The sequence below is a fragment of the Aquarana catesbeiana genome, linkage group LG06 (assembly GCF_042186555.1).
Source record: "Aquarana catesbeiana isolate 2022-GZ linkage group LG06, ASM4218655v1, whole genome shotgun sequence".
NCBI classification, from domain to species: Eukaryota; Metazoa; Chordata; class Amphibia; order Anura; family Ranidae; genus Aquarana; species Aquarana catesbeiana.
In genome coordinates, this window is record NC_133329.1 from 160,546,879 (window position 1) to 160,566,179 (window position 19,301).

At 43.6% G+C, this 19,301-nt stretch overlaps 1 protein-coding gene across 1 annotated transcript in view; it reads left to right on the forward strand.

Moving 5' to 3' along the window:
- The first annotated feature begins 208 nt into the window (after positions 1–208).
- Positions 209–19,301, forward strand: part of ARL6IP1 (ARL6 interacting reticulophagy regulator 1) — a 43,303-nt gene continuing 24,210 nt past the window's right edge. The window contains exon 1 of the mRNA XM_073591122.1: positions 209–365. Coding sequence (XP_073447223.1) covers positions 330–365 — 36 coding nt within the window. The 5' untranslated portion in view covers positions 209–329. The remainder of the gene's footprint in view (positions 366–19,301) is intronic.

Consider the following 19,301-nt stretch of genomic DNA (forward strand, 5'->3'; position numbering starts at 1 on the left):
GAGTACAATAGAACGTCTGTCTCTTTGTAGAATATTGTTCTCTACAAACCCCCTCTTCTCTTTATATGAAGGCTCCGCCTGTCCCAGCGCCTCACATACTCTCCTGGAGCTTTCTTATGCAATTCAAATCTGAACCGTCATGTTATCAGGCAGAGAGCGGCCATTGGCTGTCATGGCGACGTTTAGGCTTGATTGGACCAATGACACGCGCGTGCGCTCTGCTCCCTAGGCGGCCCATGTATCGCGAAGGATGCCGGGAGTTCTTTTATAGCTGGAACTCAGCTGAGAGGTCCGGGTAGAGCTGTGTGAGAGCGAGCTGATACACAATAATGGCGGAAGGGGACAACAGGAGCACCAACCAGCTGGTAAGAGAGGGTGCTGTGTGACGGCTGTTAGGGCGCTGCTTGTGGAAATATGCGGGGAGAGGAGACATGGTCACACGGCCTGTCTTGTATTTGGGTTGCGGTTATATAAGAGTACTGTAGGCTTCCATCTCAATAGCTGTGTAGTGAGGTGGTGCAGTTCTACAGAGCTGTGACTGGAATGACTTGCTCGCTTTGTAACAGCAGAACAGGCCTCAGGAAGAGATGTTACAGTACGCTGTACAGCTAAACAGGGAAGTCATCATAACGGTCTGTGCATTTTTTTTTTTATATATATATATATATATATATATATATATATATATATATATATACACACACACACACACACACACACACACACACACACACACACACACACACACACACACCCAGGGCTGTGTACATTGTGTATGTGAAATTAAAAAAAAAAAAAATATATATATATTTTGTAAGCTCTAACGAGCAGGGCCCTCTGATTCCTCCTGTATTGTACTTGTACTGTCCTCCCTAATGTTGTAAAGCGCTGCGTAAACTGTTGGCGCTATATAAATCCTGTATAATAATATATTCTCTATAGCAGTGTAATACAGGGCTGTGTACCTCGTGCCACCAGCTCCTAGATCAATTGGTCTGTGACTAATCGGAGGATTCCAGGCATACACACATTATATAATTTAAAGCAGCCCCGTCACGGTTTTAAACTGACAGAAATAGAGGCCTGACTGCAAAGAAAAGCATGATTACGTCCCCCATCCTGCTGCTGTGTCAGTCATCTGATGAAGAGGTAAGCTCACTTTGGGTGTGTCGTATGTCCATTCTGGTTCCTTCTGCCCTGTCCTCAGTGATGATCATGGGCCAGAGAATGAAACCAAAGTGGGACCCAGAAGTGTCAGATAGAAACGATTCTTCCATCAGGTTCTGCTCTTGAAGGTGGCACAGACCTTAGGACAGGTAAGGGCCCTTTCACATGGGCGTGGATCCATCTGCCAGTCTTTCAGACAGCTCCTGACTGAACCATACATATGGAAGATGTAAACCGATGAACAGTCATTTACATCTGTCTGTTTTTTCTTCAGTGGAACAAGGCTGGATCCTGTTCTGTTCTGATTTAAATGGATGCTGTCTGTTCACATCCGTTCTGTTATTAAAGTGGAACTTTACCCATAACAACTTGCTTCTTGCTGGGGGCTGCCATTTTGCTGAAACCCAGAGCCCCCAAACAGCAGTAAATCAGAAAATGGCACTAAACCCATCGATTTGAATAGTTTCAAACAAATTTTACATTCCTGGAATGCCAGGATTACTAACTGTCACATTTGCTTTTGCCCTCAACCAAACTATCAAACCATCAAATGGCTGGTACTATAACTGATCAAATGTGCAGCACCATGGCAGTTTAACTGCTTGCTGCCTGCCCACCATCAAACGACAGAGGGATGGTGCGGCTCTCGTTCTGGGTGGACGTCATTTGACTGCGCACCCAAACAACCGCAGAGCAGCGGCTGCGCCCTGTTGCTAGGACACGGTGCGACCCCCAATCTCTGTAAAGAGCCACGTCTCTTTAACCACGTGATTGTGTCCAATCGGTCACATGTAAACACGGAAATGCCTGTAATCGTCTCTCATCGCCTCACACTGACTGTGTGTGTTTGCTGAGGACAACCGATCAGCAGCATCTCCCCGCAGGGTGAGACCGTGTATTACTGGATTTTAAACAGCATAGGCACTTATTTTTAATGTTTTACACAGCTATACCTGCAAAATGCGCCAGCCTGAAGTGATCTAGCAGGACTTTGTTTTCTGACTAAAGTTCCACTATAAAGTGCAACTAAACTCCTCAATTTAACAGCTGCAAAAAGTTGCACTCTTGGCATGCCGGGAATGCAACTGTCACAGTTGCTTGTGCTCTCGACCAAACCATCAATGGCTGGTGTCATAAACTAACTACATGGCAACTTCAGATCAAACGGAGGCTAAGATGAAGGCTGCCTTGGCTAAAAAAAGATGGGAGAGTGTAGTTCCGCCTTTAACCGCTTACCGACCTCCGCACGCCGATGTAGGTCGGCAGAATTGCACGGGTGCGCAAAAGGGTGTACCCGTACGTTTCTTTATAATCCCGGGCTAGCGGGCGAGCACATGCCGCAGGAGCGTGCCCACGGACTTGATGTCCGTCGGTGGCCCATGATCCAGACGAGAGGCAGAACCTTTCCCTGTTCTGCCTAGTGACATGGTGAGGAATTACTGCTCCCTGTCATGTCCTAGGTATCCCCCCAACACACACACACACACACCACAGAACACACTGAGGGAACACATTTAACCCCTTGATCGCCCCCTAGTGTTTAACCCCCTCCCTGCCAGTTACTATTTTTATCTCTGATCGCAGTATAAATGTCAATGGTCCCAAAATAGTGTCCGATCTGTCCGCCACAATGTCGCAGTCCCGATAAAAAAAATTTGCCATTGCTAATAAAAATGCCATAGATCTATCCCCTATTTTGTAGACGCTCTAACTTTTGCGCAAAACCAATCAGTATTCACTTATTGTGTGTGTGTGTGTGGGGGTTTTTTTTTTTTTTTTTGGAAGATATTTATTATAGCAAAAGTAAAAAATATTGCTTTTTTTGTTTATAACGCAAAAAATAACCACAGAGGTGATCAAATGCCACCAAAAGAAAGCTCTATTTGTGGGGGAAAAAAAGGACATCAATTTTGTTTGGGTACAGCATCACACGACCGCACAAATGTCAGTTAAAGCGACGCAGTGCCGAATCGCAAAAAATGCTTTAGTCATTAAGGGGGTAAAATCTTCCAGGGCTGAAGTTGTTAAGGTATACCTGAAGGCAAAACTCTTAGTTTTGGATACAGTGGAGAGGGTTTAGATTACCTGTCAGTTTTTTTTTTTTTTTTTTGCTGTCTGTGCCCCCATTCTGGAGCTTTACCCTCTCTATTTGTCCCGTTTACCATTATCATTGAAAGTAAAAGAACCCAGAATTTGGGTGTCACCAGAAGAGTAATAGAGGGAAAATCTCCAATGGGAATTCTACTTCTGTTGACCTGGGGGTCCCCAAGAAAATCTCTTAATTTGCAGGGATTTCTTCTCACTTCCTGTTTGGATATGAGACAGGAAGTGAATGGAAATTTTTCTCAAAGGGACACCGATGGCGAAAACAAATCTGACAGGGGTTATCACCCACCCTTGCTTTATCCAAATTTGGGGGGGGGGGGGGGGGTGGGGTTATGTACTTCTACTTTAACCAGTTCCGGACCAGCCGCCACAGTTATACTGCGGCAGGTTGGCTCGGCTGGGCGAAGCGTAGCTGTACGTCGGGCGCGAGCCCGACGCTCGGATTCACTTCAGAACCGATCAGTCTCCAGGCCCAGGCCAATAATTTCTGGCGAATGAAATCCTCCCATGCCTGTGTAAGTGTAAACACAGGCAGGGGAAGTGATGTCGCCTCCCCTCGTGGAACTCTTTTCCGTTCCAGAGAGAGCAGAAGACATCTCAGAGTAAGTTGCACCAACACTACACGCACACATTTCACCCCCCCCCCCAGTCAGTTAACCCCTTCACTCCCTGTCACTGTGTCACCCAGTGCAGTGTTTATAGGTTTTTTTGTTTGTTTTTTTTATCACTGTACTGGTGTCATTTTGACAATAATTAGTGTTGGGGTACTTGGGGGTAGGCCCAGATAGGTCTAGGGACCCCCTAATAAAGGTTTAACCCCGTGATCACCGTATTAGTGTCACGGGTGACACTGGTTAGCTAGTTATTTTTTATAGTGTCAGGGCACCCTCCGTATATTACCTAAATAAAGGTAATATAGGTGTTGGCAGCTAGTGCACATGCTCTGTTTTCAGTGTATTTTCTACCCTGAGCATTTCCTCCCTATCACATCTGAGCAGCTCATATGGCTATAGAGTGTGGGCGTATGCATAGTGCTAAATGACAGCCCATTCCCCCTCCTCCATGCCTACCAATCAGCTAAACACAATGGGGGTGGGATATTACATCATGATTGATGGAGGCTTTCTCTCCTTGTTCTAAGACACAGGTTGAAGGGGCGTGACGCAGCTTTTGTTTGGCAGAAATCCGCCCACACAAAAAATTAAAGATTTAATTTTAAATATATATTTGTATGACAATTTAACCAGATGCCGACTGCCCCATGTACATTTACTGCGAAAGGGCAGCCGCTCTAGGCAGAATCGCATATCTAGCGGATCTGTGGCATGCCACCAGCTCCGCAATATGATCGGACACAGCGGGAGCCAATTAGTGGGTCCGGCGGATGCGATGTCCGTCGGGAACCGACAATCGTTCGGCACACAGGAGGAACGGCAATCTGCCTATGCAAACAAGACAGATAGCTGTTCTGTGACAAGGGAAGGCTGTGATCTTGTGTTTCTGCTAGGCAGGAACACGGATCTCTGCCTTCCCACAGTACTAGCACCCACCACACAGTTGGCAAACAGTCCCTAGAAACACTTAACCCTTTGATCGCCCATGTTAGCTTTTTCAGCCAGGGTCAATACAGTGACAGTGCATTATTTTTCGATCACTGTATTCGTGTCCACTGGTCCCAACAAAAGTATCAGGTGTTCGATTTGTCCGCCACCATATCGCAGTCCCACTATAAGTTGCTGATCACCACCATTGCTAGTAAAAATATGTAGCAGAATACATATTGGCCTAAATCTGATGAAGAAATTTAGATATTTTTTGTTACTACTTTTTTTTTTTTTTTCAGTATGTTTTATAGCCGAAAGCATATGTTTATAACGCAAAAAATGTAATCAGCAGAGGTGATCAAATACCACCAAAAAGCTCTATTTGTGGTAACGCAGAGCCGTATTGCAAAAAATAGCCTGGTCATGAAGGGGGGTAAATCTTCCGGAGCTGAAGTGGTTAAAGCAGGAGCAGAGGCTGCTTATGTTTCCCTAATTAAAAGTATTACAGTACCATCATCCAGGAATAGAAGGGACAATGGAAATTAAACAGTGTGTGTGTTTTTTTTTTTTTTTTTTTAGTATCACTTTACAAAGAAAAATCACATCACATCATGCGCTGGAACATTCATTGCAATCCCCTCTCACTGCTGCTCACTAAAAAAGAAACTTATTAAATGGTGTCAGCTGGAGTTCAGCTTTAATTCAAGTCACTGATGTAAAGTCCATCTAAAACAGTCCTTTCCACCAGCTGACATTACTGCTGTCCAAGAGTGGCTACATTGCTCCTCCAGAGATTTAGTGTAGCCAGCCTAACACTCGCTGAATGGGGGGAAAAAAAGACTGATACCTCCATCCACAAAACAAGGGTGATGGAGAAATCCCCCCCCCCCCCCCCCCCCCAGGACACTGTATTCTGACAGCATACACTGCTAGGTCGGGGATGCTCTGTGCAACACCATTGCACAGAGCAGGTAAGTGTAAAATGTTTGACATTTAAAAAAAAAAAAAAAAGGTTTACAATCACTTTAAATATCTGCCTTCTCCTGAAGAGCTGCAGGTGCTGCTGCCATCTGACGCTTCTGGGTATGTTGGATAGCATGTTCCCTGTCAGGCGCTGTGGCTTCTCCTACATCACTACAGGAGATTCTGACATAGCTGTGAAACTATAACAGCTGGCAGGGGACACGTGATCTGACACAAGTGGAATTGTCAAAGCAGCAACACCCAGAGCAATTAAAGGGTTTCTACAAAAACGGAAAAAAAAACCTGTTATGCTTACCTGCTCTGTGCAATGGTTGCACAGAGCAACCATTGCACAGCAACCCCCCCCCCCTTGCTGAGTGCACCCAATAGCAAGCCTCTTGTTATAGCTCACTGGCTATGATTTACAGCAGCAGGAGCTGATGGCTCCTACTGCTGTGTGAGCCCATGAGGAGAGAGGGAGACCTGGGAGGACTGCCACTCTCATGCACATTGCTGGATGGAGATCGGGCTCTGGTAAGTATGGGGAGGGAACTGCATCCAGAAGGCTTTTTACCTTTAATGCGCCATTGACTCCTGCTGCTGACAATCAAAGTCAGCCAATGAGGAGGGGCGGGGCCAAACCATGGCTCCATGTCTGAATGGACACACAGAGCTGTGGCTCGGGTGCCCCCAAAGGAAGCTGCTTGCTGTGGGGGCACTCGGCAGGGAGGAGGGGTCTGGAGCGCTGGCAGGGGACCTGAGAAGAGGAGGATCCGGGCTGCTCTGTGCAAAACCACTGCACAGAGGAGGTAAGTATAACATGTTTGTTATTTTTAAAAGAAAAAAACAAGTCTTTAGTATCACTTTAAATTGGCCACATTAGTTGATTAGTACGTGGGGAATCATTTTTGCCGTGGCATATGTACACCCCTAATTCTGCAGTTTAAGCGGGAACCACTAGGGAGCAGTAAAAATGCAGTTTAACTGCGTGGTATTTATTGCCCCAACCACAGGTGTAAATAATTCCTAAGAGATAAAAGATTTAAGACAACTAATAGAAAGATAAGTATCATTTTTTTTTTTTTTTAAATACCACATGTGATTAAAGTACAAGTCCAGCCTAACAATTAAATCGCCACATCTACAGACATCCGCGATCTAACACTATTCTATCTAGCCCTGTAAAGAATAAATCAGCATACATTATAAGATGAAACAATCAGTGCCACAAGTAAAAAATATTGTGATATTTAAATAAGATAACCTAATAATAAACGTGCACAGCTGCTAAACATTCCAAGTGGTACACCACACTAATTTCAAAATGGATAGTAAATAATAAATGTAGTGCTATGTGTAAAATTATAAAGTGCAAATCTCTAAAATAAATAAATCCTACATATAAATGAATAGTCCATAAATTGAAAAAATGAAGAAATAAAACATGAAAAACTCTTCTTGTGATCAGTGTATCCACACAATTCCCCCACAGTGATTGTTCGTCCTCAAAAGGAGTGCACACCACCACCAGTAAAATTGCGCGCTCACCTCCCAGATGAGTCAAAACTCATATGCGGATCTCCCCACGAGCTCTTTGCTCTCACTTCCTCTTCCCAATCAATAGTGGGTAATCCAGATGGCTCTTTTCTTACTGGTAACTCGGCTCATTAATATCCAAAGAAGCGGATCATCTCTCAGCTTGGCTCAAAATTCCATGAGTTCAGGACGTGTAAATAATAACTATAGAGACCATAGTGTTCTCCGTATACAAATTTATTCAAAGCTCCCAAATAGACAAGTTGCACTTACAAGATAAAAACTTTTAAAATCCCATAAAACCTCCAGAGTAGCACCACCGTGTCCACATACACAGTGCCTGGCTGGACGTGACTATCAGCTCCTCCCTTCTATGAAAAGTCAGAAGTCCGTGGCTCTATAGTTGTTTTGGGTCACTGACACTAACTATTGAAATGCTGACTGGCCATATGCGACTGTGCTCGGGTTAACGCCAGTGGTTTCTGCATCGGTATTTAGCCACGCATGCACATATGGTGATTCTTCTTGAATGCCAAAATGTCCTTTTACAGGAGGTCTACTTTATTCTTTAAAATTTTTTTTTTTTTTTTTTTTTTTCCCAAAGCTGGCTACTCTTGAATGCAATAGGAACAAAAAATTCCTGTCAAGAGGGGAAAAGAAAACCCTGTTAGGTTTTTTTTTTTTTTTTTTTTTTTTGTGGCTCAGGAACCTAGACTCTGCTTAATAAGAAAGTCAAGTTTTTAAAAAGCTCTGGACAGACCATAAGGGCAAGAGGTATCCTCTTGATTGCACCTTACTGGGTTCTGCTGCAGTTGAAGCAGACAACCTCCACCGCTTTTATTCTGGGGCTGATAGATTAGACAGAGGATGGAATTCAAATCCCTCCACCGTTATTCCTAATTTATTGAGCTTGGGGCCAGTTCACATCGCATGCAGTCAAGTGCGTTTTTTTTTTTTTTTTTTTTTTTTTTTTTTTTTCCTCTTCTGCATCAGAAACGCATGGATAGTAGGTTGCATGGTTTCCAAAGGCATAGTTCATACCAGTGTGATCAGTTTCCGTGCGTTCCAGAAAAAAAGTAGAACATGCTGCAGTTTTCCTGCACTGGACTGCAGTAAAATGCATCAAATCCACACCGAGATGCACATGTCCCCTTTTCTCATTGAAGGAATAAAGCACTAGAAAGCCTCAAACACGCATGCAGAAATGCATCCGGAACACATCTTGACTTTCAATGGAGTGAACTGGCCCTAACAGTTTAAAGGCCGAACTTTTAGTTTGGGATAGATGGGAGAGGGATTAGAACTGTCAGTTTCTAATGTGTGTGTCACCGTTAGGGAGATTCATCCTCCCTATCTGTCCTGTTTACCATTGTCCGTGAAAGCGAAAAGAAATACAGAATTTTGGGTTTTCCCCAGAAAATTAATAGAAGGGAAATGTTCCAATGGGGCAAAAATAAGCCTTTTTGTAGGGGTTATAACCCTCCCTTACTCTATCCAAAATGGGGGGGCGGAGGGAAATGCCTATAGTTCTAATTTAATACAGGGCACGGTCCAAAGTAGTAGGACAGTCTCTAGCAGCCTTTTGTTCATTTCATCACTATTGTCCCTTACTTAGACAATTTATTTGTGATTGCCTCTTTACATCATCAGCTACAGCTGGACATACAGTTCACCCAGTAGTAGCTGATAGCCCTAGAGTGGCTGATCAAGAGAAACAGAACCTGATTCTTTCATAAACAGAATACTGGGATATAATCTGGATTCCTGAGATCAAAGATTTATCTTACATTGGGTAAGGTTCACAAGATCAATATTCATTGATCAAATACAGGCCAAACCTGTATTCCTGCAGTCCAGTGGACTCGCTTATATTAGAGAAACTTTCCGTCATTCCTCCTAAAAGTATGAAATCTGTCTCCATAGATGCTGTAAACACTAATGTATCTACCAACCAGAGGTTGGTATTGTAGAAGGCCTTCAGTGGACCATAGACGGGAGTGCACGGGGTGCCCATATGAAGCCTGGGGTGGAGGAAGGGCATTGGACATGGAGGGAATGCAATGCTTCTTCAAATTGGAGACAATTAGGTGCTGTAGTGAGAGCCCTGTCCATGTTTCAGAATAAAGTTAGGGTCATCACCTGCAGATCCTTCTTAGACAATGCTACTACAGTGGAATATATCAACAAGCAGAAGGGCACTCAAGAGTTCTTTCCTACTGTCCGTGGCCAAGGTTATTCTGAACTATGCATAGACGAAACTGACTTCTTTTGGGCGGTATATTTCAAGGGGACCCAGAACTAATTGTGTTTTATTGGTTGCCACCTGGATAAGAAGGGAGACTGGTCCCAGAATCCAGAAGTGTTTGCCACCCTGTCAGACCCCCCAGAGGTGGTTCTTTTTGCCTCTTTGCTAAATGTAAAGACAAAGTTGTTGTTTTCTCATGCAAAAGATCAATGCTATTATCATGGACACACTTAATTCCTTTTGCAGTTCAGTTTCTGCTATGCTTTTTTTCCCCTATTCTTGTAGTTGTTTGGAAGTTCAAGCAGAAGCACACAAATCTGATCCTGATCGCTTTATTTTGGCCAAAGAGGCCATGATTCTCAAGCCTCCTCTCTTTGGTCATTGCCCCTCTTTGATTTGTCCTGGACAGACCAAATCTAAATTCCCAGGGTTGAGATCTACATCCTCAGGTGTGGACCTTAAAGTGGTAGTAAACTCTGTTCTACCACTTGTACCTACAGGTACCCTAAACAATAGCCCCTTCTCCACCTTTCCACCCCAAACAAACCCCCCTCCCCACTTCTCCAATAAACAAGCCCTTCCCTACCTCCCCTCCCCTCCACCCTCAACCATAACCCCCCTCTCCACCCTAAATAACACCCTCCCTGCCTCTCCGCCCTAAACAAATAACCCACCTCTCCACCCTAAACAATAACCCCTGTGTTTAATGATGGGGTTCGTATGGAGGAGGGGTCCTGTGTAAGGGGTGTAGTATGGAGGGTTCTCCTGTGTAATGAGGGGGGCTGTTTAATAATGAGGGCAGTATGGTGGAGGGGGTCCGGTGTAATGATCGGGGGGGCGAAATTGCATGGGGACCCAATAAAATGTTGTTGGTCCAGGGACCAATCAGTATTAAAGATGTCCCTGGCTGCGCCTGTCACTAAGTGCATACAGCACCCAGGGGCGGACTGAGCATTCAGTGGTCAGTGAGAGACCCCATGAGAGGTTCCTGTCCGCGGTTGATGCAGTGGCCCTGGGAGAGGAGGAAGGACTTGTGCTGGCTGGGATGAGAGGGATGGTGAAGCCATGCAACTGAGGGCAGCCGTTCCTGTTACTTCTCCTGAGGGGTTCTACATAGGGACACACACCGCCTACTGTTCACCTCTGTGTTCAGTGGAGGTGGCAGAGTGTACAGAGCAGCAGTCTGCCTTGTGTGCAGGTCAGTGATCGCCAGTAGCTTAGAGTGTGCATTATTCTATAATGGGCTCAGTGTGACAGTGACTGCTCATGCACTAAGTGTTATAACCTATACATAACACTGATCTCTATACTCTGAGTGCTATTCCCTATATTTAACACTGATATCAGTTCCACTCGGTGTACAGATACCAGTGTTAAAGAGCACGTAAACCCTGATGGGTTTTACTTCCTCTTTATTTCCCTGCAAAGGTAAAGTATAATGGGCTACTATGCATCGCATAGTAGCCTATTATGTGTCATTTACCTGAAACCGAAGCCAGCAATGTCACAGCTGTCCCCCCTAGCAGCGAGCGTTCATCTTCAGCCCTCTTCCTTCCGGGCCACAGTGTGACTGGCCGGAGTCGCATGACGTCACTCCAGCGCATGCGCGTGGGAGCCGCCAGTCATGGCATGACCCCTTTAGAGACGGCACGATCTGCCATTTCTCAAGTGAGCATGCGCCGTAGATGTCGGCGCATGGCTTTATTGTAAATATCTCCTAAACCGTGGATGTTTAGGAGACATTTCCAGCACCTACAGGTAAGCCTTAATATAGGCTTACCTGTAGGTAAAAGTGGTTGTACAGGGTGTACAATCACTTTAAATATAGGGAATAGCACTCAGTGTATAGATATCAGTAATATATGCACTCCCTACTCCTCTTCTAAATACAATACCCACCGCCATACGCCTCTTCTGCACATAATACCCACTTCCATACACTCCACACTCCTCTCCTGCGCATACTACCCACTACCGTATACTCTGCACTGTACATTTGCCATTTACCACATTCTGCATTATGTAAGTAATGTTAATCTCAGACTCCAACCACACCTCTTTCAAGACGCACCCCCGACTTAAGCACAATTTAAACCATGCGCACTTTTTGCCTTTTTTTTTTTTTTTTTTTCCCTCTACAACAATAGGGCCCACTTTTGATCTTGCACAGGAGTCCACTGATTTCATGATACGCAAGGGGATTTTTTTTTTTTTTTTTTTTCCATTCACTGCGGCTTACTACCTCTTTAAATCTGGCTTTGTGGTTTCTGAAGACCAAATCTGAAATCCATAGGTCTGTCAGATAGTTATAAGTACCCCACTCAGCAGGCGCAATCTGGTTACAAGAGCAGTTGATGGGGGCGGTTAGACTGAATTTTTATTTCCTTTTATGGATGCCTACAATAAATCCAACCCTGATATTCCATCTATTTTGGAGTTTTTGCAGGTAAGGGCTTAGCAGTTGTCACCCTGAAGGTATTGGGCTTTGGGGTTTTTTCTTCAAAGATCACCTTTTAACCCACTTGTGGAAGGATATTTTTCTTCAACCCCTGGCCAAAAAAAGACCAATAATTACACTTGTCCTAAATGGGTCTTATCTTTGGTTCTATGTGGGATCATCAAGCCTCCTTTTGAGCTTCTGGAAGTTTCTTCTGTAAAGATATAAACAAATAATTATATAAACAAAAGAGCGCAGCGCTGGATATAAACAAAATATCATGCTATGTGCAAATACTTTTAAAATTATGAGCAAAGAAATGTGCACAATAGTTCACAAAAAAATGTAAATGCATAAACAAATAGTGAAAATATTTTGTGCTATGTGCAAACACTTATGAATAGAGAGATGTGCACATTATTCCACCAAAATATTATCCGTGAATATTAAGTGTAAATAAAAATTGCTAATCCATTTATATAAAGTCCATAAATTGTGAAATTATCGCTGTTGGATAACCGACTTCCACCACTGTGAATCCCGTCACCTCAGAGAGATTAAAGGCTTACCGAATAGCCTATAGAAAAAGGTATGAACTGATCTCCTCTTAGGATGCTGTACCTTCTATGGATGGGTTCCGCTATGGAGTGCTAGGTGGATATTCTCAGATCGTCAGCCATGGAGGAAAGCCATTCCCAACAGTAATGGGTGTCCAGGAGAAAAGAAAGAGATGCTCCGATAGTGTAATTAAGCTTATGGTTCCTTTATTAAAACCGCCATATAGCCATTCAATATACAAAAATCCTTGCAAGGAAAAGTTTAAAAACAGCTCCGGTGGAAAACGAAAGTTCGCGCATGCGCAGTACATGCGTGCGTGTCTACCCTACGGCCGTTTCGTCAGAAATGACATCATCAGGGGCCTTCTGTAAAGATGCTTACATTTAAAACCGCCTTTTTGATTGCAATTACTTTGGCGTGCAGTGTTTGAACGGCAGGCACTTTCTCTCAATGAGCCCTTTCTTTCCATTTTTCTGATGACCACGTCATCCTAGAAACTGATCCAGGGTTCCTTTCCAAAGTTTTCACAGGACCCCAGTCATTCTCCTTCCCACCATTTGTAACAAGCCCTCCAATAGCAAAGCAGAGCACTTTCCTTTGTCTGTTGCCTTTAGAAAGTAAAGCCATGTCCATTCTGTTTTGTAGTAAAGATTAGGGGCAGTCATGCTTCCAAACCACCTATTTGCTATTAGATTAGGCTGACTGGCTATCTGTGAATGTTATTGGATGTTTAAATCCAATCCAAAGGCAGAAGGTTTTTCTCTTCATGCATTCTATGCATGAAGAGGAAAAAACCTTCCGTGTGCAGTAGAGCTGCACGATTCTGGCTAAAATGAGAATCACTATTTTCCTTTTTTTTTTTTTTTTTTTTTTTTTTTTTTTTATTTATTTATTTATTATTATTCATTGAAGTGTATTTTTTCCCAAAAAATTGCCTTTGAAAGACCGCTGGGCAAATACAGTGTGACATAAAATATTGCAGCAATTGCCATTTTATTCCCTAGGGTCTCTGCATATATATATATATATATATATATATATATATATATATATATATATATATATATATATATATATCCTTTGGGGGTTCCAAGTAATTTTCTAGCAAAAAATATTGATTTTAACTTGGGAAAGAAGTGTCAGAAAAAGATTTAGACTTTAACCACTTGAGCCCCGGACCATTATGCTGCCTAAGGACCAGAGGTCTTTTTCCAATTTGGCACTGCGTCGCTTTAACTGCTAATTGCGCGGTCATGCAATGCTGTACCCAAACGAAATTTGCGTCCTTTTCTTCCCACAAATAGAGCTTTCTTTTGATGGTATTTGATCACCTCTGCGGTTTTTATTTTTTGCGCTATAAACGGAAAAAGACCGAAAATTTTGAAAAAAAATGATATTTTCTACTTTTTGTTATAAAAAAAAATCCAATAAACTAAATTTTAGTCATACATTTAGGCCAAAATGTATTCGGCCACATGTCTTTGGTAAAAAAAATGTCAATAAGCGTATATTTATTGGTTTGCGCAAAAGTTATAGCGTCTACAAACTAGGGTACATTTTCTGGAATTTACACAGCTTTTAGTTTATGACTGCCTATGTCATTTCTTGAGGTGCTAAAATGGCAGGGCAGTACAAAACCCCCCCAAATGACCCCATTTTGGAAAGTAGACACCCCAAGGAAATTGCTGAGAGGCATGTTGAACCCATTGAATATTTATTTTTTTTGTCCCAAGTGATTGAAAAATGACAAAAAAAAAAAAAAAAAAAAAAAAAAAAATATTTACAAAAAGTGGTCACTAAATGATATATTGCTCACACAGGCCATGGGCCTATGTGGAATTGCACCCCAAAATACATTTAGCTGCTTCTCCTGAGTACGGGGATACCACATGTGTGGGACTTTTTGGGAGCCTAGCCACGTACGGGGCCCCGAAAACCAATCACCGCCTTCAGGATTTCTAAGGGTGTAAATTTTTGCTTTCACTCTTCACTGCCTATCACAGTTTCGGAGGCCATGGAATGCCAAGATGGCACAAAACCCCCCAAAATGACCCCATTTTGGAAAGTAGACACCCCAAGCTATTTGCTGAGAGGCATATTGAGTCCATGGAATATTTTATATTTTGACACAAGTTGCGGGAAAGTGACACTTTTTATGAAAAAAAAAAAAAAAAAAAAAAAGTTGTCACTAAATGATATATTGCTCACACAGGCCATGGGCATATGTGGAATTGCACCCCAAAATACATTTAGCTGCTTCTCCTGAGTATGGGGATACCACATGTGTGGGACTTTTTGGGAGCCTAGCCGCGTACTGGACCCCGAAAACCAATCACTGCCTTCAGGATTTCTAAGGGTGAAAATTTTTGATTTCACTCTTTACTGCCTATCACAGTTTCGGAGGCCATGGAATGCCAAGATGGCATAAAACCCCCCAAATGACCCCATTTTGGAAAGTAGACACCCCAAGCTATTTGCTGAAAGGCATGGTGAGTATTTTGCAGCTCTCATTTGTTTTTGAAAATGAAGAAAGACAAGAAAAAACTTTTTTTTTTTCTTTTTTCAATTTTCAAAACTTTGTGACAAAAAGTGAGGTCTGCAAAATACTCACTATACCTCTCAGCAAATAGCTTGGGGTGTCTACTTTCCAAAATGGGGTCATTTGGGGGGTTTTGTGCCACCTGGGCATTCCATGGCCTCCGAAACTGTGATAGGCAGTGAAGAGTGAAATCAAAAATTCACGCCCTTAGAAAGCCTGAAGGCGGTGCTTGGTTTTCGGGGTCCCGTACGCGGCTAGGCTCCCAAAAAGTCTCACGCATGTGGTATCCCCGTACTCAGGAGAAGCAGCAGAATGTATTTTGGGGTGTAATTTCACATATTTCCATGGCATGTTTGAGCAATATATCATTTAGTGACAACTTTGTGCAAAAAAAAAAAAAAAAAAAAATTTGTCTCTTTCCCGCAACTTGTGTCGCAATATAAAATATTCCATGGACTCGACATGCCTCTCAGCAAATAGCTTGGGGTGTCTACTTTCCAAAATGGGGTCATTTGGGGGGGTTTTGAACTGTCCTGGCATTTTATGCACAACATTTAGAAGCTTATGTCACACATCACCCACTCTTCTAACCACTTGAAGACAAAGCCCTTTCTGACACTTATTGTTTACATGAAAAAGTTTTTTTTTTTTGCAAAAAAATTACTTTGAACCCCCAAACATTATATATTTTTTTAAAGCAAATGCCCTACAGATTAAAATGGTGGGTGTTTCATTTTTTTTTTTCACACAGTAATTGCGCAGCGATTTTTCAAACGCATTTTTTGGGGAAAAAACACACTTTTTTTAATTTTAATGCACTAAAACACGCTATATTGCCCAAATGTTTGATGAAATAAAAAAGATGATCTTAGGCCGAGTACATGGATACCAAACATGACATGCTTTAAAATTGCGCACAAACGTGCAGTGGCAACAAAATAAATACATGTTTAAAAGCCTTCAAAAGCCTTTACAGGTTACCACTTTAGATTTACAGAGGAGGTCTACTGGAAAAATTACTGCACTCGATCTGGCCTTCGCGGTGATACCTCACATGCATGGTGCAATTGCTGTTTACGTTTGACGACAGACCGCCGCTTGCGTTCGCCTTAGCGCGAGAGCAGGGGGCGACAGGGGTGTTTTTTTTTTTTTTTTTTTTTTTTTTCTTTATTTTTTTGCTTTTTTAATCTTACTTTTAAACTGTTCCTTTCATATTTTTTTTTTTTAATCATTTTTATTGTTATCTCGGGGAATGTAAATATCCCCTATGATAGCAATAGGTAGTGACAGGTACTCTTTTTTGAAAAAATTGTGGTCTATTAGACCCTAGATCTCTCCTCTGCCCTCAAAGCATCTGACCACACCAAGATCGGTGTTATAAAATGCTTCCCCAATTTCCCAATGGCGCTATTTACATCCGGCGAAATCTAAGTCATGAAATACTTGTAGCTTCCGGTTTCTTAGGCCATAGAGATGTTTGGAGCCACTCTGGTCTCTGATCAGCTCTATGGTCAGCTGGCTGAATCACCAGCTGCATTCTCAGGTTCCCTGTTGAGACAGGAGAGCCAGAGAAAAACACGGAAGACGGTGGGGGGGGGGGGGGGGGCATTCCCTCCCACGGCTTGTAAAAGCAGTCTAGAGGCTAATTAGCCGCTAGGATTGCTTTTACATGAAAGCCGACCGCTGGCTGAAAAGAATGATACCAAGATGATACCTAAACCTGCAGGCATCATTCTGGTATAACCACTCAAAGTCGTGAATGGCGTACCTGAAGACAAAAAAATGGTTAACAATAAAGCACAGTAAACAGTAAAGTATAAATAATTACATACCTGAAAAACAAACATGATAAAACATAATAACAATAAAACATTGCAGAATAGAATACAGTAAAAAAGAGCAGAACAATAGAGAGAGAATAGAGAGAGAGAACAATAAAACAACAACTATTTTTTTTTATTTCATATTATTTTTTTTTTTTTTTTTTTTTACACTTTTTTTGTAACTAACTTTTTTATAACGGTAACCGGTTCCAGGTTCGGGTCTCTCAAAATGCGATGGCATCTTGGGAGACCCTGTGAAAGTGTGTCCTAGTCTGTGCAATGCTGTACCCTACGCTAATACTCAACTAGTGAATGGTAGCGTTCAAAACATTCACCAATGCAAAGACCAGGATTGTCAGGACAGGAGGGACAATAATAGTGGGCGTCACGCCTATATCCGCGCTTGCTGCAGACACGACATCTTTTTTGGGGGGTTCGTTGGGTAGGGGTACTCGGGAGGACATAAAAATGCCTCTCATGCAGCCGACTGCATTTGGTTGGGGATGTGAATGGGGGAAGTACGGGCGCTGCAGAAGCGGTGGGTTCCCAATTAGGATTGGCGAATGCAGCAGGAAGGGCACTATGGGCACGACGGGCCTGTGTTTGTCTTTTTGGTGGCAGCGCGACACTACTTGTGCTTGCCACCTCACCAGCTTCAACTGCACTTATGGGACTCGCCACGTCACCACGTGTTACTGCAGTGCTGGTTTGACTACGACCGGGGTGTACTAGGCCGCTGGCGCTTGCCAGTTCACCAAAACGCTACCAAAAAACTGTTAGCGATCGCAGGGATCAGGCCTGACTCTGCGAACGCTGCAGTTATGTGTTTAGTGTTTTGTAAGTGACAGTGATCGATCGATACTGCACTTGGGTGGGCTGGGCCGGGCCGGGCGGAGGGGCAAAACGCAGGTGCTAGCAGGTATCTGGGCTGATCCCGCTAACACTGCGTTTTTGGGAACCCTAAACTGCTGGTGACGCTAGTATAGATCTGATCGGATCAGATATTGATGCGATCAGATACTATACCACTAAGGGAGGTGTACGGTGCGTGCGTGGGTGTTAGCGGTACTGGCGCTAATCTGACGCTGCCTGGGGCTGGTGCTTGCCAGTTCACCAAAATACTACCAAAAAAACTGTTAGCGATCGCAGGGATCAGGCCTGACTCTGCGAACGCTGCAGTTATGCGTTTAGTGTTTTGTCAGTGATCGATCGATACTGCACTTGGGTGGGCTGGGCCGGGCGGAGGCGCAAAACGCAGGTGCTAGCAGGTATCTGGGCTGATTCCGCTAACACTGCGTTTTTGGGAACCCTAAACTGCTGGGGACGCTAGTATAGATCTGATCGGATCAGATATTGATCCGTTCAGATACTATACCACTAAGGGAGGCGTATGCTGCGTGCGTGGGTGTTAGCGGTACTGGCGCTAACCTGACGCCTGGGGCTGGTGCTTGCCAGTTCACCAAAATGCTACCAAAAAAACTGTTAGCGATCGCAGGGATCAGGCCTGACTCTGCGAACGCTGCAGTTATGCGTTTAGTGTTTTGTAAGTGACAGTGATCGATCGATACTGCACTTGGGTGGGCTGGGCGGAGGCACAAAATGCAGGTGCTAGCAGGTATCTGGGCTGATCCCGCTAACACTGCGTTTTTGGGAACCCTAAACTGCTGGGGACGCTAGTATAGATCTGATCGGATCAGATATTGATGCGTTCAGATACTATACCACTAAGGGAGGTGTACGGTGCGTGCGTGGGTGTTAGCGGTACTGGCGCTAATCTGACGCTGCCTGGGGCGACGCATATCACCGCCGGGCGATCGGGGGGCTAAACCTTTATTCGGTAATAAACGGCGGGTGCCCTGACACTATAAAAAATAAACAAACTAACCAGCGTCAACCGTAACGGTTATACGGTGATCAGTGGTGAAAGGGTTAACTAGGGGGCAATCAAGGGGTTAAAACATTTATCAGATAGTATAGGGGGGTCCCTGACGCTATAAAACGCTGACGGCGAACCTAAATATTTACCTCACTAACTAGCGTCACCAGCGACACTAATACAGCGATCAGAAAAATGATCGCTTAGTGACACTGGTGACAGGGGGTGATCAAGGGGTTAAAACTTTATTAGGGGGGGTTAGGGGGGTATCCTAGACCTAAAGGGGGGTAACAGTAACTGTCCCAACACTGTAACTGTCACAAACTGACACTATGCAGTAATCAGAAAAAAAAAAAAAAAAACTGCTGGTGTCAGTTTGTGACGGGGGGGGGGGGGGTGATCGGGGGGCGATCGGGGTGTTTTGTGTGCCTGGCATGTTCTACTGTGTGTGTAGTGTTGTGCACTCACATTGATGTCTTCTCTCCTCGGGCCGGAACGGAAATTACC